Raw genomic sequence first — 18,905 nt, 5'->3', positions numbered from 1 at the left:
TAATTGTGAGTCCGCGCCGCACTCCGCCGAAAGCCTGCGGCGGCCCCGCGCGCCGGGGTTTTTACACTTTCCGTTCCTTTTGTAAAGACGGAGGAGGAGGAGAAGACGAAGACCGGGGAAAGAAACGGCGACAGGGCAGACAAAGAGACCCGCGGCGACAGGGCCCGGGGGAGACGAAGGGAGACAGGGAGAAGACAGAGCCACGCAGCACCAGTCAAGGGGGGGCCCGGGAAATTAATAAAAGGAATTGATGTGAACCTCACGGCCAGCGTCCGCGCCATTGGCAGCTGCGCTCCGGCCAGGGGCTGAGGCCGGCTATGGTGAGTGCGCGGTGCCCCCGGGGACGCCCCACGCCTAGTCCCGACCCCTGGGCTGGCGAGGAGGGTGGGTGGCCGGAAGGCTGCAGCTCCGGGGTGCAGGATCGGGGTCCGCATCCCCACGCTCGCCTGATACTCTCACGCCGGGACCCCTGCCCTCAAGGCCGGCAGGGCAGAGAGGAGAGATGGCTGTGGCGCGCGGGGGGAGGGGGGGAACGACTCCGGGGGAGTTCCCACGGAGGGGGTCGCCTGGGATCCTATTTGCACGCTTGAAAGGGTCTCCACCTTGGTTTCCGTTCCTCGAGCCGGGTGGTGACTACTGCCTGGCCAGCGCTGGCAGCGCGGCTGATGGAAGGGTTGGTGGCGGAGAGTGACAGCGCTGGGGGGCCGGCAGGGGGCTGCTCAAGGGAGCACGTGCGCCGCAGACGCTTTTCTGGGAGCAGGGGACGCCAACTGGAGGGGACCGGTGCACCCACACGTAGGGCTGGCGGCAGCGCGCAGACACCTGGATGAACGTGACACCTAGAGCGGAGGGAAGCGCCTTGTCAAAGCCGCCGGCTCCTCCCTGCTGCGGTTCGTTGGGAGAAAAGAGGCCAAGGGCGCTTTGAGTTCACCGCTGGGCACGGGTAGAGGAAAGGGGTGTGTGCTGACTCCTGAGCCTACGGAATCGGGCACTCTGGTGCCTGTCACCCATTAAAGAGGTGGGCGGGTGGCGCAGTGCCCAGAACGATGTGTGGGGCCTCAGGGGAGCCTCGAAGTAGGTTTTACTGACCCAGACCTTCATGAAATGAGTCGGTCCCAACACAGGAACCCTCCGGTTCCCAAAGACTGCTTTTGATGACTCGTGGTATGTCTTCATGTGTTTAAGCCCATGTTTAAAATCAGTTGTTTCTGATGTCAGTGTCTGTCTCATAAGGAATCTTGTTCATGAACTACCCCAGAGACCCGTGTTGTGTTGGACTCGGATGAGAGGATCATCTTCCCCTCTTATCCTTCCTTTCTCCCTTGGAACTAGGTAGAAGTACTGAAGACCCTCACTGGGTGCTTCTAAATAGTTAATTGAACCACTGAGTTCTTGAACCACAATAGTTATTTTTCATCGTTCTGTGTGTGTTCGAATTGTTTTTCCTTCTTCTTGGCTCTGGTACTTCAACATGCGATTAGTTGCCTCCACAAAGCAAGACAATGCCTTTTGGTGTCATCTTTTGTTACTGTAACTTATTATTTCTGGGTGGTTCCTCAGGATACATTGTTGCCTCAGGTGCATTGTGCCCTGTGTTGTAAAACAAGGGTCTTTCAATTGTGAATGTGTGTGTTTCAGTTGTCACCCAGCTTCCTTCTACCAGGCAATAAATGACTTTGGATCCATGATCTTTTCAAATTAAAATGTTGAACCAAGGTGACACCAATAGACCCTGCCATTTTAATATACCAGTTAGCTTTATGTTAAACTCATGGTGAGAAGTGTATCAAATTTCTGGCTATATATATTTTTTGCCATAATCTGACAAGCCATTTGAACAGGAGTTAGCACCATTTGGAACTGTTTTGTGAGCAGAGATTTTTTTTTAACAGATTGCTTTCAATTGTCTACAGATAAGAAATTTGTAAAATAAATATGGATGAAAAATGCCCACCTTCCCCGTTCTGCCTCTTTCCCTCCCCCCCCCACACCTTTTATTTTCTGCAGCCTCTGCCACAGTGTATAATGCCCCATTGAGACATGTAGGCGTGATGTGTAAACCGGATTAGGAGTATGAAAGAAAGACACACAATAAGCTGGAATTGTTTTACTTCCCTTTCATTTCTCATGCCTATATCTCTAATAAATTTGCTCCAACAGTGGGTCAAAGGGATCATGTTGCTCAGCTTCTTTTTCACGCAAGACCCAAAGACAGGGAGCATTGAGACATACCATGTGCTTTCTGCCACAGTCAGAGCATAGGGAGGTAGAGAGATGATGGGAGAGAGATGGAGGGGGAACGTGCTTGGGGTTTGAGTATTTCAAGAACACAACCCTATCTATCAGAGTGGGGAAATGTAGCAAAGGAGATGTTTAAAGAGGAGGGGGGAGGAGTCCATGCTGAGTCTTCTGTCAAGTTCACTGAAGACTCTGTAGTTGGTGACATTCCTAGCAAAAGGAATCAGTAGCTTTTGGTACTGCATTTAAAGCTAATTCTTCAAGTATTTAAACCTTCAGTGATTGGCTCCGACTTTTCTGGGAGCTTCTGAGGATACCTCCCCTTGGTTACCCTCCCCACCCCCAGCCCACTGTAGGCTCCTGGGTCTATACTGTGGACCCTTTCATTTACTCCTTTGTGGAGTTGGGAGCAGCTTCCCATTAAAGGAGATCAGAGGTAATTAGCAGCATTATTTTGACAAGTTGGCTAGAGCAGTTCCCCTTCCTCCAGCCTGGGGGGCTGGTGGGGGGAATTAGTAAGGGCAGGAAGCTGGAGGTAGAGAGAAGAGAGGGGAGTCAGGCCCAATAGTTTTACACTCTGGTGACTTCGGGATCTTTCCTTCTCTCCTCCCTGAAACCGTTTAGGGTCATTTTCTGCCATCTCCCTGTACAGTCAGTATAAACACACAGTCTGCCAGTGAGCAAATAAGACATTTGTGGAGAGCCAAGAAAATGGGATAAGATGGTGGCAGATTGGCTTAAGGCTTAATTCTCATTCAAAATGCCTTTGAACTGCCAAGGCCCTAGCCTAACACTCGTGTCCTGTCCCATCCATACACTGAACACCAAATCCTCCTCCCTGTCTCCATCCTACCCTTGTAACAGCCGTACATAGAATATCACATCCCCTTCCTCACTGCATCCCATCCTTGCAACAAAAAATACTGTAGGATTTTAGCATCATATTTGCAATTCTTTGAATTTCTGGGAAACTATTAAACTTGTTGTGGGAAAATTATGACCAAGCCTAGGGTCAAATGGCTGGAACACCTTTGCTCCTTTATTCATTTATCTGGATCTTAAAGATCCACTTAGTTTCATCGGAGAAGCCAGTGGAAAGTTAAACCTCAACAAGCCTGGCACCCATAGCTTTGCACCATTGAAACATTCCAACACAAAGGACAGATGTTTTATCTCAAGTGTCATCTTAGCACTCGGACAGTCTGATGTCATTTTTGAGATGTGTGTGGCATGGCTGTGGCTATCTGAAGCACTGGAACAGAGAGGGGAGGAGACAGTGAGGAAATCCAGAGCTTTGAAGGAATCCGTTATGGAAGTCTGCAGTCTTGGATCATGGTGGGGAGAAAAGAATGACAATTTCTGTTTTCATTTAAGCTTAAATTGGAAGAGGGGATGGTCACTCAACTCTAGCCTCACAGAGGCTGGCAACTTCTGCTTGTCAAGGCCTTAGGTTCTCAGTTATCTGGGGAGTCACCAGGCAGAAAGACCCTTAAAGGGACTGAACTGCCAGCAGACACCTTAGCAGGCCTGCCTCCTCCACTCTGCCCCCTCAGGTCAGTGGAATCCTTGCGGTTAGCTGGAAGTTAACAAACCCGGTGTGGCTCAGCGGTCCCCTGCACAGGGCATGCATATTAAAGCCGACAAGGCTTACAAATGTAAATAAGGGTAGATTGATTAGGAACAACATTATCGCTGGGAATGTCACACTCACGGGCATCAGCAATGAGGCAAATTGGGGGCAGCCTCGGCCCTGACCACCCAAGTCGAGCAGCCTTTTTAGACTGGCTCCTCTTCCCTTTCTTAAAACGTTACAGAAACAAGGCCAATTAGATCCCCAAAGTAATTCATCTCTATGAAAAAAGCAGACCACAGGGGAAGTGGCGGGTGGGGGCTGGGGAGATTAAGATAGGGCTTGTTAGAGAAAGCCTGGGGATTGCGTCCTGAAACCTACGGGTAGAGTTTACAGGTCAGGACCATTGTCTGAGATGCTGAAAAGTTAACCTATCAAACAGCGGGCGAGGAGTTTGCTGAGCTCTGCAGACCTCAGGGTTCCATGTTCAAAACGTTTAAGAATTAAGTCAAACCGAGGGAAAAGCGTCCGAATGGAAGAGGCTTTGCATAGCTAGACTATAGTTCCATTCTAGAATCGTAGAATCGAAACAGCTATATGCAATCAAAGAAGTAAAACCCGTGTGTGTGGGGGGGCAAATGCTTAGGAGTAAAATACTGTAAGGAATTTGATAGATTACTTTCATAGGGCTATGTAGTTAACTGCCTGCCATACATATAGCCAGCTTCAAATTTAAAATCACGCTGACCTTTGAACTCGGGGTGTCACCCTCGAGTATTGAAAACAACCCAATTTCCGAGAGCAAGAAATATGAAAGCTAAAATAGTAGTTCATACTTCTTTGCTTTATGCTGATAAGCTATCAGAGAAAAGGGTTTTACTCCAAGGCTTAGCAGCTCCGCTTCCAGCACTTTGCTCTCTCTTAAGGTAGTGTCCTTTCCCTCACCCTGCATGCTTTCCCTAAAGGATTTTTCAGCTGCACTTCCGAAAGTCAGTCGTTGGAAAATCACATGCTCCCTGGTGTTAGGAATTTTGAATTTCCGCGCTGGCCCAGCACCCAGGTCCTCTTCCTTATTCTGTGAGCACCCCCAAACACTTCTACTCGGTCACTGATTGCTCAGATTCACCACCCGACTTCAGGAACCGCTCAGGTTTTGTGGGTTTGGGATTCGGGATGGTAAAGCGTCCTAAGGAAGTCCGGAAGGAGATGAGGTTGGAGGGTGGGTAGGCAGGCTAGGCAGCGGCGAGAGACTGCAACGCGGTGGGAGGGAAAGGCCCCCTGGGAGCCGCGTGCACTGCCCCTGCCTAGCCGCAGCCTGCGCCACTGAATGGAAGGGCCGAAGCGCAGCCATTGGCCGTCAGCAGGGAGGCCGTGCACGCATTGGGCAGCGCGAGGGGGCCGGGCCGCCTTCAGGAATGTACTACGGCGTGTCCGGCACGTCTGTCCGCGCCGGCCAGGCGCGCACACCGTTCAGGGCCCCGGAAGGCGGTGCACACCGCGTTGAGGGCTCAGGGCGCGCAGGCCCAGGGAGTCGACCGAGTTACCTGCTGTGCCTGCGCCCGGCACAGGCCCTAGACCAGAGCGCGCGTGCGCGCGCGCGCCAACGCGTGCGCGCGGACGGGCCTCTCGGTCTGGGTCACGTGGAGGACCAAGCTCCGCCTTCTCCCCCGCTCCTCCCCCTTTCCCTCCATCTGGGTTTCTTTCTTTCCTTTTCTTTCTTCTTTTTTTTTTTTCAATGAACACACACCGTGTGCATCTTAAAGCCACACTGCCCCATTTCACGGCTTCTGTTGGCTTCTTACTACTCCGGTTCCCTCTACAGTTCAAGTGGGAAAAGAAAAATAATAGGATGTAGCAGAATCCAGTGTTTCTGGGTCTGGTGTCAACTGAGGGAGGAACTTAACTTGAAAACTTATTGGAGAATGGAATGTGCTTTCTTAAGTCTCCCCCCCCCTTAAAGAGCGTAGTTGTGTAGACAGTTTAATTTGTCGCTGGTTCCAGGACTCCCCCCACCCCGAAGGACGCATGTTTTTTGTTCAATGTAAAGCAAATCCCCGGGATGTCTTAGTGACACTGGACGCAATAGCAGTACAAATCCTCGCGATCTGCCCACAATTTGTTTCAAATGAATCCGACATCAAAGCCTTTATTCTCTCCTACGTCACACTATTAAATATTACAGGATGCATACCGAGTTTTATTTTTTAAAAGCCTAAAATTGACTTTATGTAAGAATATGATTAATTAAAGGGGGGTCCAGATGAAACCCAAATAATCAGGAAATCTCTCAATTTCATTTTCCTGGGCTCCTGAAAAGATTTTTTAAAATATATATATATATATATATATATATTAATGAGTCAAATAAAAAAAGCCTCGATTTCTACGAGACTGTGTCTGGGTTCTCTTTACAAACTCTTTCAAGTTGGACTGTGCTTTTTTTTTTTTTTGCGAGGGGGGGTGTGCCAGGGGATTTTTAAAAAGGTGGCTTTTCCCAACATCCTTGCTCTCTTTAGATTTCCATTTTGTTTATCTTAATACGAGGCGTTGTTCCCTGCGAGAGTCTAAGTCTTGCCTTTGGTTATAAAAGAAAAGAGGAGAAAAAAAAATTGGCACACACTGGCGCACTATCCACCACCCTGTCATTATTGGTGCAGGCCTGGGAATTCAAGGCGGACCTCCCAGTATTTGCTGCAGCTTGAGGCCAAAGAGCCTCTAAAAGGGTTTTCTTTGAGGAATCTCAGAAATTGTTTAAGCGCTTAAAAAAATATTACATATCCCCCGTGTCTATTGCGAGGCAAATGCTCCTGTATCTGTGAGCGTGTGCGTGTGTGTTTGCGCGCGCGCTCGCAAAAGCCGTCTCACAAAAAGAAGACACTGTTGAAAAGAAAAGAAATAAGAAAGAAAGGAGGGGGAGCATTCCTTAATGGAAGTATTGCATGAGAGAAGGTTGGCGCTGAGCGAGTCCCCCCCCCCCGAAGCCGGGGATGCACACACGGGGGTTGCCTACCTGGGTGGTCTCTCTACTTTGGTGAGCTGTTGCTAAGCAGCTAATAATAGTCATGTTTGCTGAGTAATTTCTGCCCTCCGCGAGCCAATCGCGTCGCAGAAACCCAAGCCATCTGACAGCCCCGGGGGCGGGAGTTCCAGCCTTTTTCTCTTTCGCTCGCTCTCTCCCCCTCCACCCCCTCCCCTCCTCCTCCTCTTTCTCCAAATGGAGAGAGTTCTTTTTTTTCTTCTTCCATCTCATCTATTGAGTCAAGGAGCTGCTGCGGCCGCTGCCCGCTGCACACACACAGAGCGGAGTGCCCAGGTCCCGGGAGCGAGAGAGGCGCGCGGCGCGGGGGCAGAATGGTCCAGCGGGTCGGTGAGGAGAACAAGAAAGCAAAGTCCGGGACCGAGCAGCCACCGCGAACCCAGCAGTCCGAGAACGAGCAGCCGCTTCAGAAGCCGCCACCGCCAACCCCAGCCGCAGCAGCAGCAGCACCACCACCACCAACAGCAGCAGCAGCAGCGGGAACAGAGGGAGCAGCGGCTGCCCCGGCCCGGCATCGCTGAGACCCGCCGGGCACCGTCGAGTCGCCGGCAGCGAGCGCCGAGGAAGCCAGCGCGAGTGGCGGGGGTCTGCGCGCGCCTTCTGCCGTGAAGGGGTCGCGGCGCGGGGCGGGGACGTCTGGGGGGACTTGGGGACTGCGAGGCGAGCCCTGGAAGCGCCGGCTCTCGCCCTCCCGCGAGCTGGATGTGGGCAGCGGCGGCCACAGAGACCTCGGGACCCACGCGCAATGTGGCAATGGAAGGGGCTGGGTTTGAGTCCCCGGCAGCGGCCACGGCCGCAGCACCCGCAGCGCCCGCCGTGTGAGCGGCAGCAGCGGGTCTGTCACCCGGAGCCGGAGTCCCCGGCGGCCAGCAGCGTCCTCGCGAGCCGAGCGCCCAGGCGCGCCCGGAGCCCGCGGCGGCGGCAACATGGCCTCGGCTGGTAACGCCGCCGGGGCCCTGGGCAGGCAGGCCGGCGGCGGCGGGAGGCGCAGACGGACCGGGGGACCTCACCGCGCCGTTCCGGACCGGGACTATCTGCACCGGCCCAGCTACTGCGACGCCGCCTTCGCTCTGGAGCAGATTTCCAAGGTGCACGCCTGTTCCCTCCTCCCTCTCCACTCTTCCCTCTTCTTCCTCTTTGGGATCCCTGCCACACACGCACACAGACACCCTCCTGAAAAAGCAGAAGACAAGTGAAGGTTGAAAATTTCAAACCCTCCCTCCGGACTTCGGAGGAAAGGGCTGTCTGAGGTCCGCAGGGGGTGGAGGGGTGCGTGCGTGCGTGTGTGTGCGTGTGTGGTGTGTGCGCGCGCACACGCCCTCCCTGGTGTGCCTTTTCCGGAGCTTTGGAAACCGTCCTGAGTGGACCACCTCCAGGGCGGCTGCGGTGCCGCGCTGCCCCGGGCCCCAGCGCCGTTCACCCGAGCCCCTGCCCTCGGTTGCAGCCTTAAACCTCCGCGTTGCCACATTTCTTAACCTCTTCGAGGGGGAGGCGGAGTGGAGAGAGGCGGAGAGAGGCAGAGGGGAGGGAGCCAAAGTAAAGGTGGTTTCCTTTTTTGGCAGCCGGTTCTGCTTTCGTTGAGCTTGAAATCTCTGCTTCCTTAAAAATTATTCTCGGGAGAGGACGTCCCCTCTCTTTCAGGTTTTGGGCCGCCTCTTCTCCCAGCCGGCCGGAGAGAGGGGCAGTTGTAAACAAGTTGCCACCTTAAATCTTCGGTGCTGGTGTGCGGAACGACCGGGTTCATTGTGTTTACGAGGCTGGCTGAACTGTGTGGAATCCAGGGAAGGCGAGCACCTAGCCTGGGGCCGGCCGGGGCCCTGGCCAGCACCAGGGCTCCGCCGTCCCGAGAGCAGCCTGCGCCCAGCCCGGACCCCCGCCGGCGCCGGCTTGGGCCTCTTCCCCGTATACTCGACCTTTTTTTTTTTTTTTTCTTAAAAGATTTCACCAGGAGGGAGTGGGAGAGGAGGGTAAGATCCTTGTGGCCGCCCTCTTCCGAGAACAAATAGTGTAAGTTGCAGATGGCTGCCGCACTTTCTAACTGAGCCCCCGCGTCGTCTTCCAAGGCCGTGGCAAAGTGTGTGGAGCGAGCTCTGGCTGCCGGGCTCACCACGTGGACCCCCGCGTGCAGCCACGCCAGGCCGGGGGCCAGATGGGCCACGGTCGCTGTATATTGTCCCTAAGTGCGCTTGCGTTCTTCACCCGCCTTCCGGCCGGCGTACCGGAGGAGGCCCACGGCTGAAGCAGGACTTGGGGCAAGGGGGGTCGTGGCCTGGTGATTTAAGTGTTGGACTTCTCTGCCCTCCCTCTCCCTGACCGGGATACTAGTACCTGCCTGCCGTTGGCGGCTCCTCTGTTAGCTTCTCTCCCCAGCACGCCAAGTCTCATTCAGGGATAGTGCACAGGCCACGCGTGGGGGCGCCCCGTGGTCCCTAGAGTGCAGTTCCCACGCTGCAGCCTCGCTCTGATTTACAACCTAGTCCCCCCCATACCCCCAGGGCTCCCTCTGACCAGTCCAGGTTCCAGCCCCGAGGGCAAGTCCCTACGCCACGGCCGCCCACGCCCCCCACTGCTGGGGTGGGGGGTCCCCAGGCGGGTGTGCGCGGATAGCGACTCCCCGGCATTCACTCCTCCCTTCTGCTTCGTCCCCAGGGGAAGGCTACTGGCCGGAAAGCGCCGCTGTGGCTGAGAGCGAAGTTTCAGAGACTCTTATTTAAACTGGGTTGTTACATTCAAAAGAACTGCGGCAAGTTTTTGGTTGTGGGTCTCCTCATATTTGGGGCCTTCGCTGTGGGATTAAAGGCAGCTAATCTCGAGACCAACGTGGAGGAGCTGTGGGTGGAAGGTAAGAGACCCGGCGCCGCTGGCGTGTCCTTCGTCTTCCTTCCCTGAGTTTGATAAAGATATTTGCCAGCCTGCACCTAGAGCCTCGCTGTGGCCAGTGGAGCCCCTGCCCGCACCAGGGGCGACTGTTTATTGTTTGCATGCCTGGCCTGCAGCCAGGCCCTCCCGACAAAGGCCGCGCTGTAATCTACTCGGGGCGCTGTGCCTTGCTAGGTGTGGTGGGAGAGAGTGGCGGGGGCGCGAGGCCCCTGCGCGGGACGGACCACTCGGCAGGGCCGAGGGGGGGGGTCCCCAAGGTCCGCCACAGCCGCCCGCCTGGCTTTGACCAGGGTGCCAGCGGCCCGAGGAAGGCCTCTCGGATCTGGGCTCCTGGGCTCGGCTTTCTTCCCTCCCCCCCACCCACCCACCGCGTCTGCCGAGAAAGAAGAGGGGGTGGAGGGCAAGGCCACCCCTCTAGCTGCAGGGAGTGTGCGCGCCCCCGGGGCGCGCGGGGGGCGGGCGCCGCGCGGGCCTGCGGAGGCGGCCGCGTGTGTGGTCCTGTTTTTGGACAGCTTTCAACTCTGGGGGAAAAAAACATTTGTCTCAAGGTACAAAAAAAGGGGGGGGGAGCGGTGTGGGGGGGTTGAAAAAAATAGTAAAGCCCAAACTGGAACGCGTGTTTGCAAAATAGATTGTTTCCTCGCGGGTGGGGGCTTTTTAAATGGAATTATTTTGGGGGAAGGCTGCTTTTGGCAGGCACGCAAGAAATGTTTTTTTTTTTTTTTTAAAGAATGCAGGTTTGATAGGAGGGGCCACGGGAGCTCCCCCTGGGGTTTGTGTGCCGGTCTTTTTTATCCACGTTCCTCGATTTGGGGGGTTGCGGACCTGCTTTAGAAAAGGACTTCCAAATTGAAGCTAGGTTCACCGTTTTCCCCCACCATGGACGATTTTAGGCCCTTTGTGATTACAGGCTTTCTTTTCCCTTTTTTTCTTCGTTGGTCGTTTCTCAGTCAGGTCTTTGAAATCTACCAATCCCTTGTTTGAAAACATTTTAGCCTCCGGCATACACTGCTTTGGGCATCTGAGTAGTTGGGCAGTTGTTTCAACCCCAGATAACTGGTGCGTGTCTACTGTAAGCCACCCAGGATAAAATTTGGAAACCGGAGTTAATGAGCAATTCCTCAGGATGGTATTGGAAACTAACCTTCCAGAATATCCACCTTTCGGTGTTCTGCAAACTAATGGAGTATTTAGTTGAGAAGTGACAATTAAAATAATAGTTGAAAAGTAACAATCCAAATCGTCAAAAGCAGAACACATTCCTGCCGTAAGTAGCTTGGTTAATGAATACAACGGTGTCCTTTGGATTGATTCCATTACGTAATTTACGCCACTTTGCTTCCTTGTCATTGGTAGTTCAGGGACTAGTTTTATTGAGCACCCACTTAGCCCCCTAGCAACAAGTTTCCTGAGTTTCTATACTGTCTATGCTGTTCCAAGCACTGTGTTGGGAGACGCTGCCCAGAGATCTGTGCTTCAGACTTCTGGAATTCAATGTATTTTCACCGAGTTTAGGTTTACACTTGGACTGGTCCATGAACGTTTAATTAGGAGAAAAAAGGCCTTAGTGATGTCTTGAGGCAGACAGGAGTACTGGAGAGGCTAGCAAGAGGATGCTGTAGTAGGAAGAGACCACTGTTGACGAGACCCCCGGAAAGGGAAGTTAAGGTCCTAGGTGCAGGAACTGACCAGCAGGGCTGTAGAACTAGAGCTAGTAGTTCCACAGTTGACTTTTTCCACACCGATGACCATGTGCGATTTGGTTTTTAGTAGTTGGAGTAGTTGTTTCAAGAATGACATGAGATTTGTGAAGACGGACTGTAGGGTTCAGTGGGAAGGTGGTCAATAAGGGGGCACACCCTGGCCTGCTTTGGGCATCTTGAACGCCCCCTCTCCCTCCACACACAGACACTAGTAAAGACCATACTGCTGCCCTATCATGCTAGGCAAACCCTCCTCCACATCCCCAACTCCAGGCTCAGGGGTCTTAGCTCCTTCCTGCATTGGCATTTTAGTATGGCTCATTGGTTCCTGGGAACACCTAACACCTACATTTTAAGCAACCACCATACTCCAGATAGTATGCATTTCTTTTTATAAGTCTTGGAACTCAATAAAGTACCTATACATATATGTATATAATGTTCCTTACAACAGCTGTCCCTTTTTTCAAGTGACAGCTTTTCCAATAATGACCATAAGTGGTCACCTGCATTCACTTTGCCTGGCGTTCATTGATTTCCGCTGTTTAGTCTGATATTGACTTGGCCTCGTTCATTCATTTGTTCGTTCTTGCCTTCTACAAGAAGCAAGTTTCATAAATTAAACTGGACAAGGGGAACCCAATGTCACAGTAACCTGAGGTCTTGTTTCTGCTGTATGGAATTTAGTGTTCTCCTGTGGGTCTTGGCTTTAAGGAGTAAATTCCCGGTGGTGATGGGTGACAGTGGAGGTCGGAGAGTCACAGTGAGCATCAGGCCCAAGCTGAGGTTCATCTTTGCTCCAGTCCCTTCTTTATTGCTGTCAGCGAAGCACGGTGTTGCTTGATGGTTTCTTCAGGTTCTGGGTGTGATTACAGGAGCCACCAGCTTGCTGTGCACACAGACAGACAAGGGAGGTCTCACATGTCCTCAGTTAAGCATCACAAGAGAGGAAAGACAGATGGTTTCTCCTGCCTTTGTGCTTGTGTGGGTGTCTTCACACAGGCTTACTGTGTGCATCCTGTCTGCCAAAATATTTTTACTATGGCTAAAAAGTTAGGGAAATCTCTTCGACAGCCATATCTTTGCCTTGACTTCGTGGCATAACATCCTGAAAAAAAAAAAAAAACGTAGCTTATTAAGATAGTCAATCCATTTACCACAAAGGTGAAGCCATTGTTTCCCTTCCACACGTGCACGCCTTCTGTGCATGTGATAAGATGTTGGTTTAATGATTGCCTTTCGAGAAACTTTCCATCGTATGTGAGGTGTCAACACACCTGAGTGTTAGGGTGTATTTTTTTACATGTCACAGATGTCAACAAGAGCTTAATTGTGAGTGGGCCAAAAAGGTTTGATAAAGACCTTGGTGTAGTTGGGCACCTACTATCACAGAAACATGGTGGCTCATAAACACAAAGCCACGAGTGGTTATTTCCACGCAGATGCATTTGACCAGTGTGGGTTCTCTGTGCCTACTCTGCACCAGGCACTGCCCAAGACACTTGAGAGAAAGAGTGATGACCATCTATAGACGAGTCACTAGGTGGTTAATTGCCAAGTTGTTAAGGAAATCAGGGGAGACTTTCAGGATGGTCCCAGGCTTGGGAGGGTGGAGATGAGGAATATTCTAGGCATAACAAAGAGGAAGGGTGAAGACTCAAAAGTAATAGTAATAATTTGTGGTGGCCTTCAGTTGTTCAGCTTCCAGTGACCATGGAGGGGGTGGATGAAGTAGGGGTTGGGCATCTGGTGGTTTGGAAGGTCCACAGGGGTGTGTGCCATGTAGAGTGGTTAGGGCCTGTGTGGGCTCTCCAAGACACTGTTGTAGATCTGTACTTCTTAGCTCTTGGTCCCCTCCCTGATGCCAAAAGTGCTTGCATTTGCTTCTCAGGGTGCTGATGGGAGCTGTTTTTGTTTTGTTGTTTTGATTTTGATTTTGAACTGTGCCCATTTCTCAATGGCATTTCTTTCCTGAGTTAACAGATCTGCTGTCCTAGCTCCTTAATATCTGCTTCCCCTCTGTGCGCTCCCTCCCCCCCCCACACCCCAAGCTCTCTGTCACAAGTTTGTTGTCAAGGTACTCCTGTGACAGAATCTTCATTTATCTCCCCGAGATAAAAGCTTAGCCAGCGCCTGGCCTCCTTTTCTGAAGAAGGCAACAACCTTGAAATGAGTCCATATTGCCCTGGTGTTTGATTGTTAAGGGCTTTAAGGCCAGTATCGGGGAGGAAGATGAGTTTTTTTTTTTTTAAAGAGAAATAGGAGATTTTGCTTTTTTAAAAACATTCTTGTTTGATGGGCTGTCTCACTCTCAAGTCTGTGCTGTGTGTTTGCTGTGGGCTGTGCACAGTTAGAGCCACCATCCTACCGTAGCTCAGCCTTGGCACTTTTGCCATATGAATCCGGATGATTCTCCATTGTGAGAGGCTGTGCACCCTAGAGGCTGTACAGCAGAACCCGTGAATGCTACCCACTAGGTCCCAGCAACACTGTCCTCATCAAGTCATCATACCCATTCATTGTGAGAGGCCCCAACTGAGAACCACAGAGTTGGAGGATAAGTAGCTGGGTAGAAGACCTGTGTTTTGCAGGTTTAATTGGGTCTGCAAAGGCATCACTGTGGTGTGTGTGTATGTGTAAACAAGTGCACACAAGAGAGGTGCAAGCATGTTGTTGGTGTTCCCTTTGTACCCAGGGGAAAAAATGAATGACAAAACCACCAATAAGTACTTGCAAAGAAAACAGCAGGTGGCTCAGGTATTTCCCACGCAGGGCAGATGGTGAGCTCCGGACCCATCTCCAGGCTGCCCACCATTCTTGACCCACCAAGAAGTTCGTTCATAAGCCAGTTTGGGTCATGGACTGTTGCAGATGCATCCAGCGCTGCTTGGAGCTTCCAGGAGATGACAGCTTCCAGATGTATGAACCGCCTGGTCTGTGTGTTTAGGTTATGCACCACAGCTGATGCAGAGATTAATGCTGGCTGGAGAGCTAGGGAGATTGGTCTGCTTTTCACAATACCATGTTTATGTTTCTTTTGGATTTCACCTTTTTTTTTTTTTTTGCTGACCTGCCTGTGACCCCTGGAGCCCTATCCACTTGGGGTGAGGTGGTACTTACTCCCTCTTGCTTAATTTCTCTTGCTGGGGGTGGGGGTAGAGAGGGGTTTCTGGATGCAGAGAGGGGCTTCTGTGGCTGCCTCCCACACGGTGAGTGCCTGAGAGTGAACCCCTGAAGAGCGCTGTGCTCAGGGGGTGATGTGTCAGGGCCCTTGAATACAGTGTTTTACAGCGATGCTGAAGGAGACTAGATTTCATGGAATTCGTTTTGCACAAAAGTCTTTCTTCTCTTGGCAATAGTATTTTGACACTTTGGGGTGTGGGAGTGAGGGGATTATTCCTAAAAATTACTGTATCTCTACGATTCTCATATTCTACTGTTACTTCTAGTGCCTGCCACAGGCTCTTGACAGGTGGCTCCCTTTCTCTTCCGTTCTATCTCTGGTCACTCACTCCTAAATTGCTGGAGTGGGGTCAGCTCTGCAAAGGTCTTTCTGATCGGTTAGGAAAGAATTGGTAGATGTGTGTTTTTGAACCAGTGGGGTGACACAGTAGCTTCAGAGCCTTTATATACTTTGTGGGATGTAGTGGGATCCATGAAGTGATCTGTTGGGTTCTGGCGAGCAGAAGAGGTGCTTTTTGCAGAATTATAAGGTAACTTTTAAGAACCATGGGCATGTTCTTTCTAATGTGTATAAAATGACCAGAGTATATGGACTAAATCTTAACCCCCTTCTTCTTGTGGCCCATGATGTAGGGGAGAATTGAGCCCTGTAGCATCTCTGAGCTGCTGAGCAAGACACAAACTGTAACATTTCCACCCAGACACCTTACCTGCTTCAGCCTTTCCCTAGATGGAACCCCACCAGAGCCTGTGGAAATACAGGGCTTTGATAGAGATAGAAGAGGACTGATTTTCTTATCTAGTTGTTGGCTGACCCTGTAGCCTTAGCTGCTCCCCCTCATGAAATAGTTCAGTTAATACCCCAAGTTCAGAAGGTTCTGCTGGGGAGGGGCAGTTTAGTGTGGACAGGAGGAAGACTCTTTTGGAGTCTTCTCAGTGGGGACAGTTTTTGCATGCCCAGATACAACCAGGAGTGCCCCGGAAGTACAAGCCCTTCTGTTCCTTTTTCTTTGCTGCCAACCTCTGGATTTAGGCTCCTTACTAGGCTTCTCCCTCTCAAAGCAGATTGTGGATCCTTTTATATTAGACTGATACTCCCTTTATACTGCTTTGCATTATTTTTTTCTGCATATCAACATTTAAGTAGATTTGGCAGGAAAAGTTCGCCTTCCTAGACAGTGAAATGCTGCCATCGAGAAACTGCCTGAATGTTGGGAGGTGTCCAGAAAGTTGCATCCTTGTCTGTCGAGGGTGGCGGTTAGGGTGGTGGTGTTGGGATTTAACTGGAATTTAGAACATAGTTGGCAAAACAGTTGCCTTGTGTTAGGGAAACTTTCTTTGGTGGACAAAGACAAGGTTGTTGGAGAGATTTCATATGGGAAGGCGGCAGGTCCTTCCTTGTAATCCAGAAACCCAGCTGTGAATTGGCCTGACTAGTTCATCTTACCTGTGGGTTCCATGGTACTTACTGTCAGTGGCGGTGACACTAGTGAAGAAGCAGGTGTCCATGCATGTCACGGTATACGCGTTATATCCCTCCTGTTGGGATAGACGAAAAGAAGCTTCTGCAGATGTGTTCAGTGGAGCAGCTATTGACCAGGCATGGACAGAAGACAGCAGAAGGACCTGGAAACAGGCTTTCAGTCAGTGTGCTTAAGGGCTTCTGGCTACCAGCTCAGGGATCCTGCCCAAAAATGCCAGATGTATTACATAGTTAAGGATTGCAATGTAAACACTGCTCCGTGCCACAAGGCAGGGTGGTCCGTCTCCTATTTAAGAAGAACAGGAGACCCAGAGGAGCAGAGCAGGCCTTTGGCTGTCTGTCCACCCAGCACAGTCATTCCGCTTGACTTAGGGGCTGCACAATCAAGGTTTGGAAGCACAAAACCCAGATACATTAACACTTTGGAAGGCTGCAAGCAGTGTCCTATGTTAAAATGCCTTTCTTTTTTTGTTTTTTTTTTTTTTTTTTTTTTTTCGAGACAGGGTTTCTCTGTGGTTTTGGAGCCTGTCCTGGAACTAGCTCTTGTAGACCAGGCTGGTCTCGAACTCACAGAGATCCGCCTGCCTCTGCCTCCCGAGTCGTACAGGGTGTTGGAGATGTGGCTCAGTAGTACAGCACTTGCTAGCTTGCCCCAGACCCTGAGTTCTAGCCATACTGCTGCCAAAACAAACAACAAACAAACAAAGGAAAGTTGAATAGGATGGGGGGTTGGGAATGAGTAGGAAGAAAGCTGTGTTCTTCCAGGAGGAGCGTTCTTAAGTTACTGTAAACAGTGTTCTTGCCATCTGCTCTTAGTTAAGTTGAAAGGTGAGGCGAACCTAGGCCGAGATAGGCCAGCTCTCCTCGGGACCTCCTACAGTGTCAGAGAAAGCCTGCCATGTTGGTTCACCTTCTAGGTTTAAGCCCAAGATTTATCACAGGGCTGCTGCAGTGCATGGCTCAAGATACCATGTCAGATGCAGGGCTTTCCTGTTTGCTGTGTGTTCTAGAGGAAATTAGGATCTGCTGCTGGCCAAGGGGGTGGGTAGCTGGGCTCCTCTGGCTACTACACACTCAGGTGTGTTTTTACAATGCTGCAAACAGCTAAGAATAGGGACATCTAGAGAGACCACAGAATGTGTATTCAGCCTTCCTCAGAAGGACCAGACCTGCAGTGAAGAAAGCGGGTTTGTGAGTTAGGAGGAAATCAGATTTTGGCAATTGTTAAAATAAGTGGTCTAATATTTTCCTGATTTAAGAAAGCCATCCATAGCATGCTCTGAAGACATGGTAATAGTAAAAACAGGAAATTTGAGATTACAGAAAATAGAGGGTTCTTGACTCCCTGCCTTTCCCTCCCCCACTGTTTCCCCCAGTTTGCCCATCCTCCCCACCCCCACCTTTTCCCTCCCACAAGCCTCAGTTTCCTTCGCCCCTTTACTGGGAAACCAGAAACCTTTACAAAATAGTTAAACATCAGGAAGGCTTCACTCAGCCTAAGGAAGAAAATACCAAACCATTTTTTTTCCTAGCTGCCCAAGAGGTTATTTGTTTTTACCTGTTTCCCCTAAGGAAATTGTCATACTGTTATAATTAGTTTAAAATATGTCAAGAATCACGCGTCATTTTAATCTACATGTGGTCCAGAAAAGCACATCCAACACCTGGCTCGGTTGCAACCAGTGCTTGCAATTTGAGAGACTTGGGATTAGGACTAAATATCTGTTAGCTGCTCTCTCTAGAGATTTGGGGGATAGGATGACCCCCTTTTTTTCTTCTTCTCTTTTTTTTCTTAAAATAGGCTACAGTTTCACATGGGCTCCCCAAAGAAATCTCTCCCCTTTTTTGTTTCCCACACCAATTGATTTATCATTTTGCTTGCAAGCAGATCCAGAATGTTAGGGCAAGAACACACTCACTTTTCTCTCGTAACTTTTTTGTTGCGGACCGAAACCAGTTGACTTGAATAAATTTTTCTGAGGCCTGAATGTAGCCAGCAACGTGGAAAAATCTTGCCATTCAGGGCCGTCTGAATGTACATTTCAGCCACACAGTAAGCTGCATTGGTAAGCACTGGACTGCTAAATACAACCATTTTTCGCAGCAGCGAGTTAGACAGGTGATTAGCATAATTAGCACGGCGCAGCTATACATATGGTAATGTTGAGTGTGCAAGTGCCAGCTGCGGAGTAAAATTTATGTCAGGGGTCGGCAGGGCTGTGCGAAAGTATTGTGTCCCAGCTGCAGGTCAGGGCCGCCAAAGCTTACCTCCTTTTCTCTCGGTGGTGAATACGCCAAACAGAAGAGAAAGACAGAAGTATAACAGGTACCGCTTTGACGGAACAGCCCAGTTCTGTGCAAGAGGAACCGTTCGGTGACATTGCATACATATATCCATGCTTGTGCACACTTACAGAAGTCCCATTACTTTCTCTACAAGTGATCCTTCCTTCAAGCAGGTCTTCATGAGTGGGTATGGCTGGGGGGTAGGTGGGAAAATGAACCTGAGGGTTTCCAGTAAGGGGAAGGGGAATTCCAGGCCCTGAGCTGTATAAAAGGGCTTGGAAGTTGTGGTTTTTGTCAGCCCTGCTTGCCTCTCCTCCCCACATTGTTTTCCTTCACATTAAGTGTGGGGAGAATTCCTGACTGGGTAGGACGCTGTTTTCCTCTTCAGGGAAAAGGGACTATTGGGCATGCGAGTTCTGACCAAAGGGCAAGGTTTCATTGGTGGGACTCTGCCTAAAGTACTGGTCTTAAAGTTAGGGAAAGGGTGTGTGTGTGTGTGTGTGTGTGTGTGTGTGTGTGTGTGTG

The 18,905-nt window shown here is 50.8% G+C and overlaps 1 protein-coding gene across 2 annotated transcripts in view; it reads left to right on the top strand.

The window, feature by feature from the left end:
• The first annotated feature begins 251 nt into the window (after positions 1-251).
• Positions 252-18,905, top strand: part of Ptch1 (patched 1) — a 66,082-nt gene continuing 47,428 nt past the window's right edge. Inside the window, exons 1-2 of one of the 2 annotated variants that reach the window (XM_013349170.2) lie at positions 252-320; positions 9,495-9,687. In XM_013349170.2, coding sequence (XP_013204624.1) covers positions 318-320; positions 9,495-9,687 — 196 coding nt within the window. In that variant the 5' untranslated portion in view covers positions 252-317. Of the gene's footprint in view, positions 321-7,771; positions 7,934-9,494; positions 9,688-18,905 lie in introns of those variants that run through there. The other variant, XM_005355325.3, reaches the window with a different exon arrangement.

This window comes from Microtus ochrogaster, chromosome 16, assembly GCF_000317375.1.
Source record: "Microtus ochrogaster isolate Prairie Vole_2 chromosome 16, MicOch1.0, whole genome shotgun sequence".
NCBI classification, from domain to species: Eukaryota; Metazoa; Chordata; class Mammalia; order Rodentia; family Cricetidae; genus Microtus; species Microtus ochrogaster.
The sequence above is the reverse complement of the archived record's forward strand: the minus strand, read 5'-3'. Positions and strand labels throughout refer to the sequence as shown.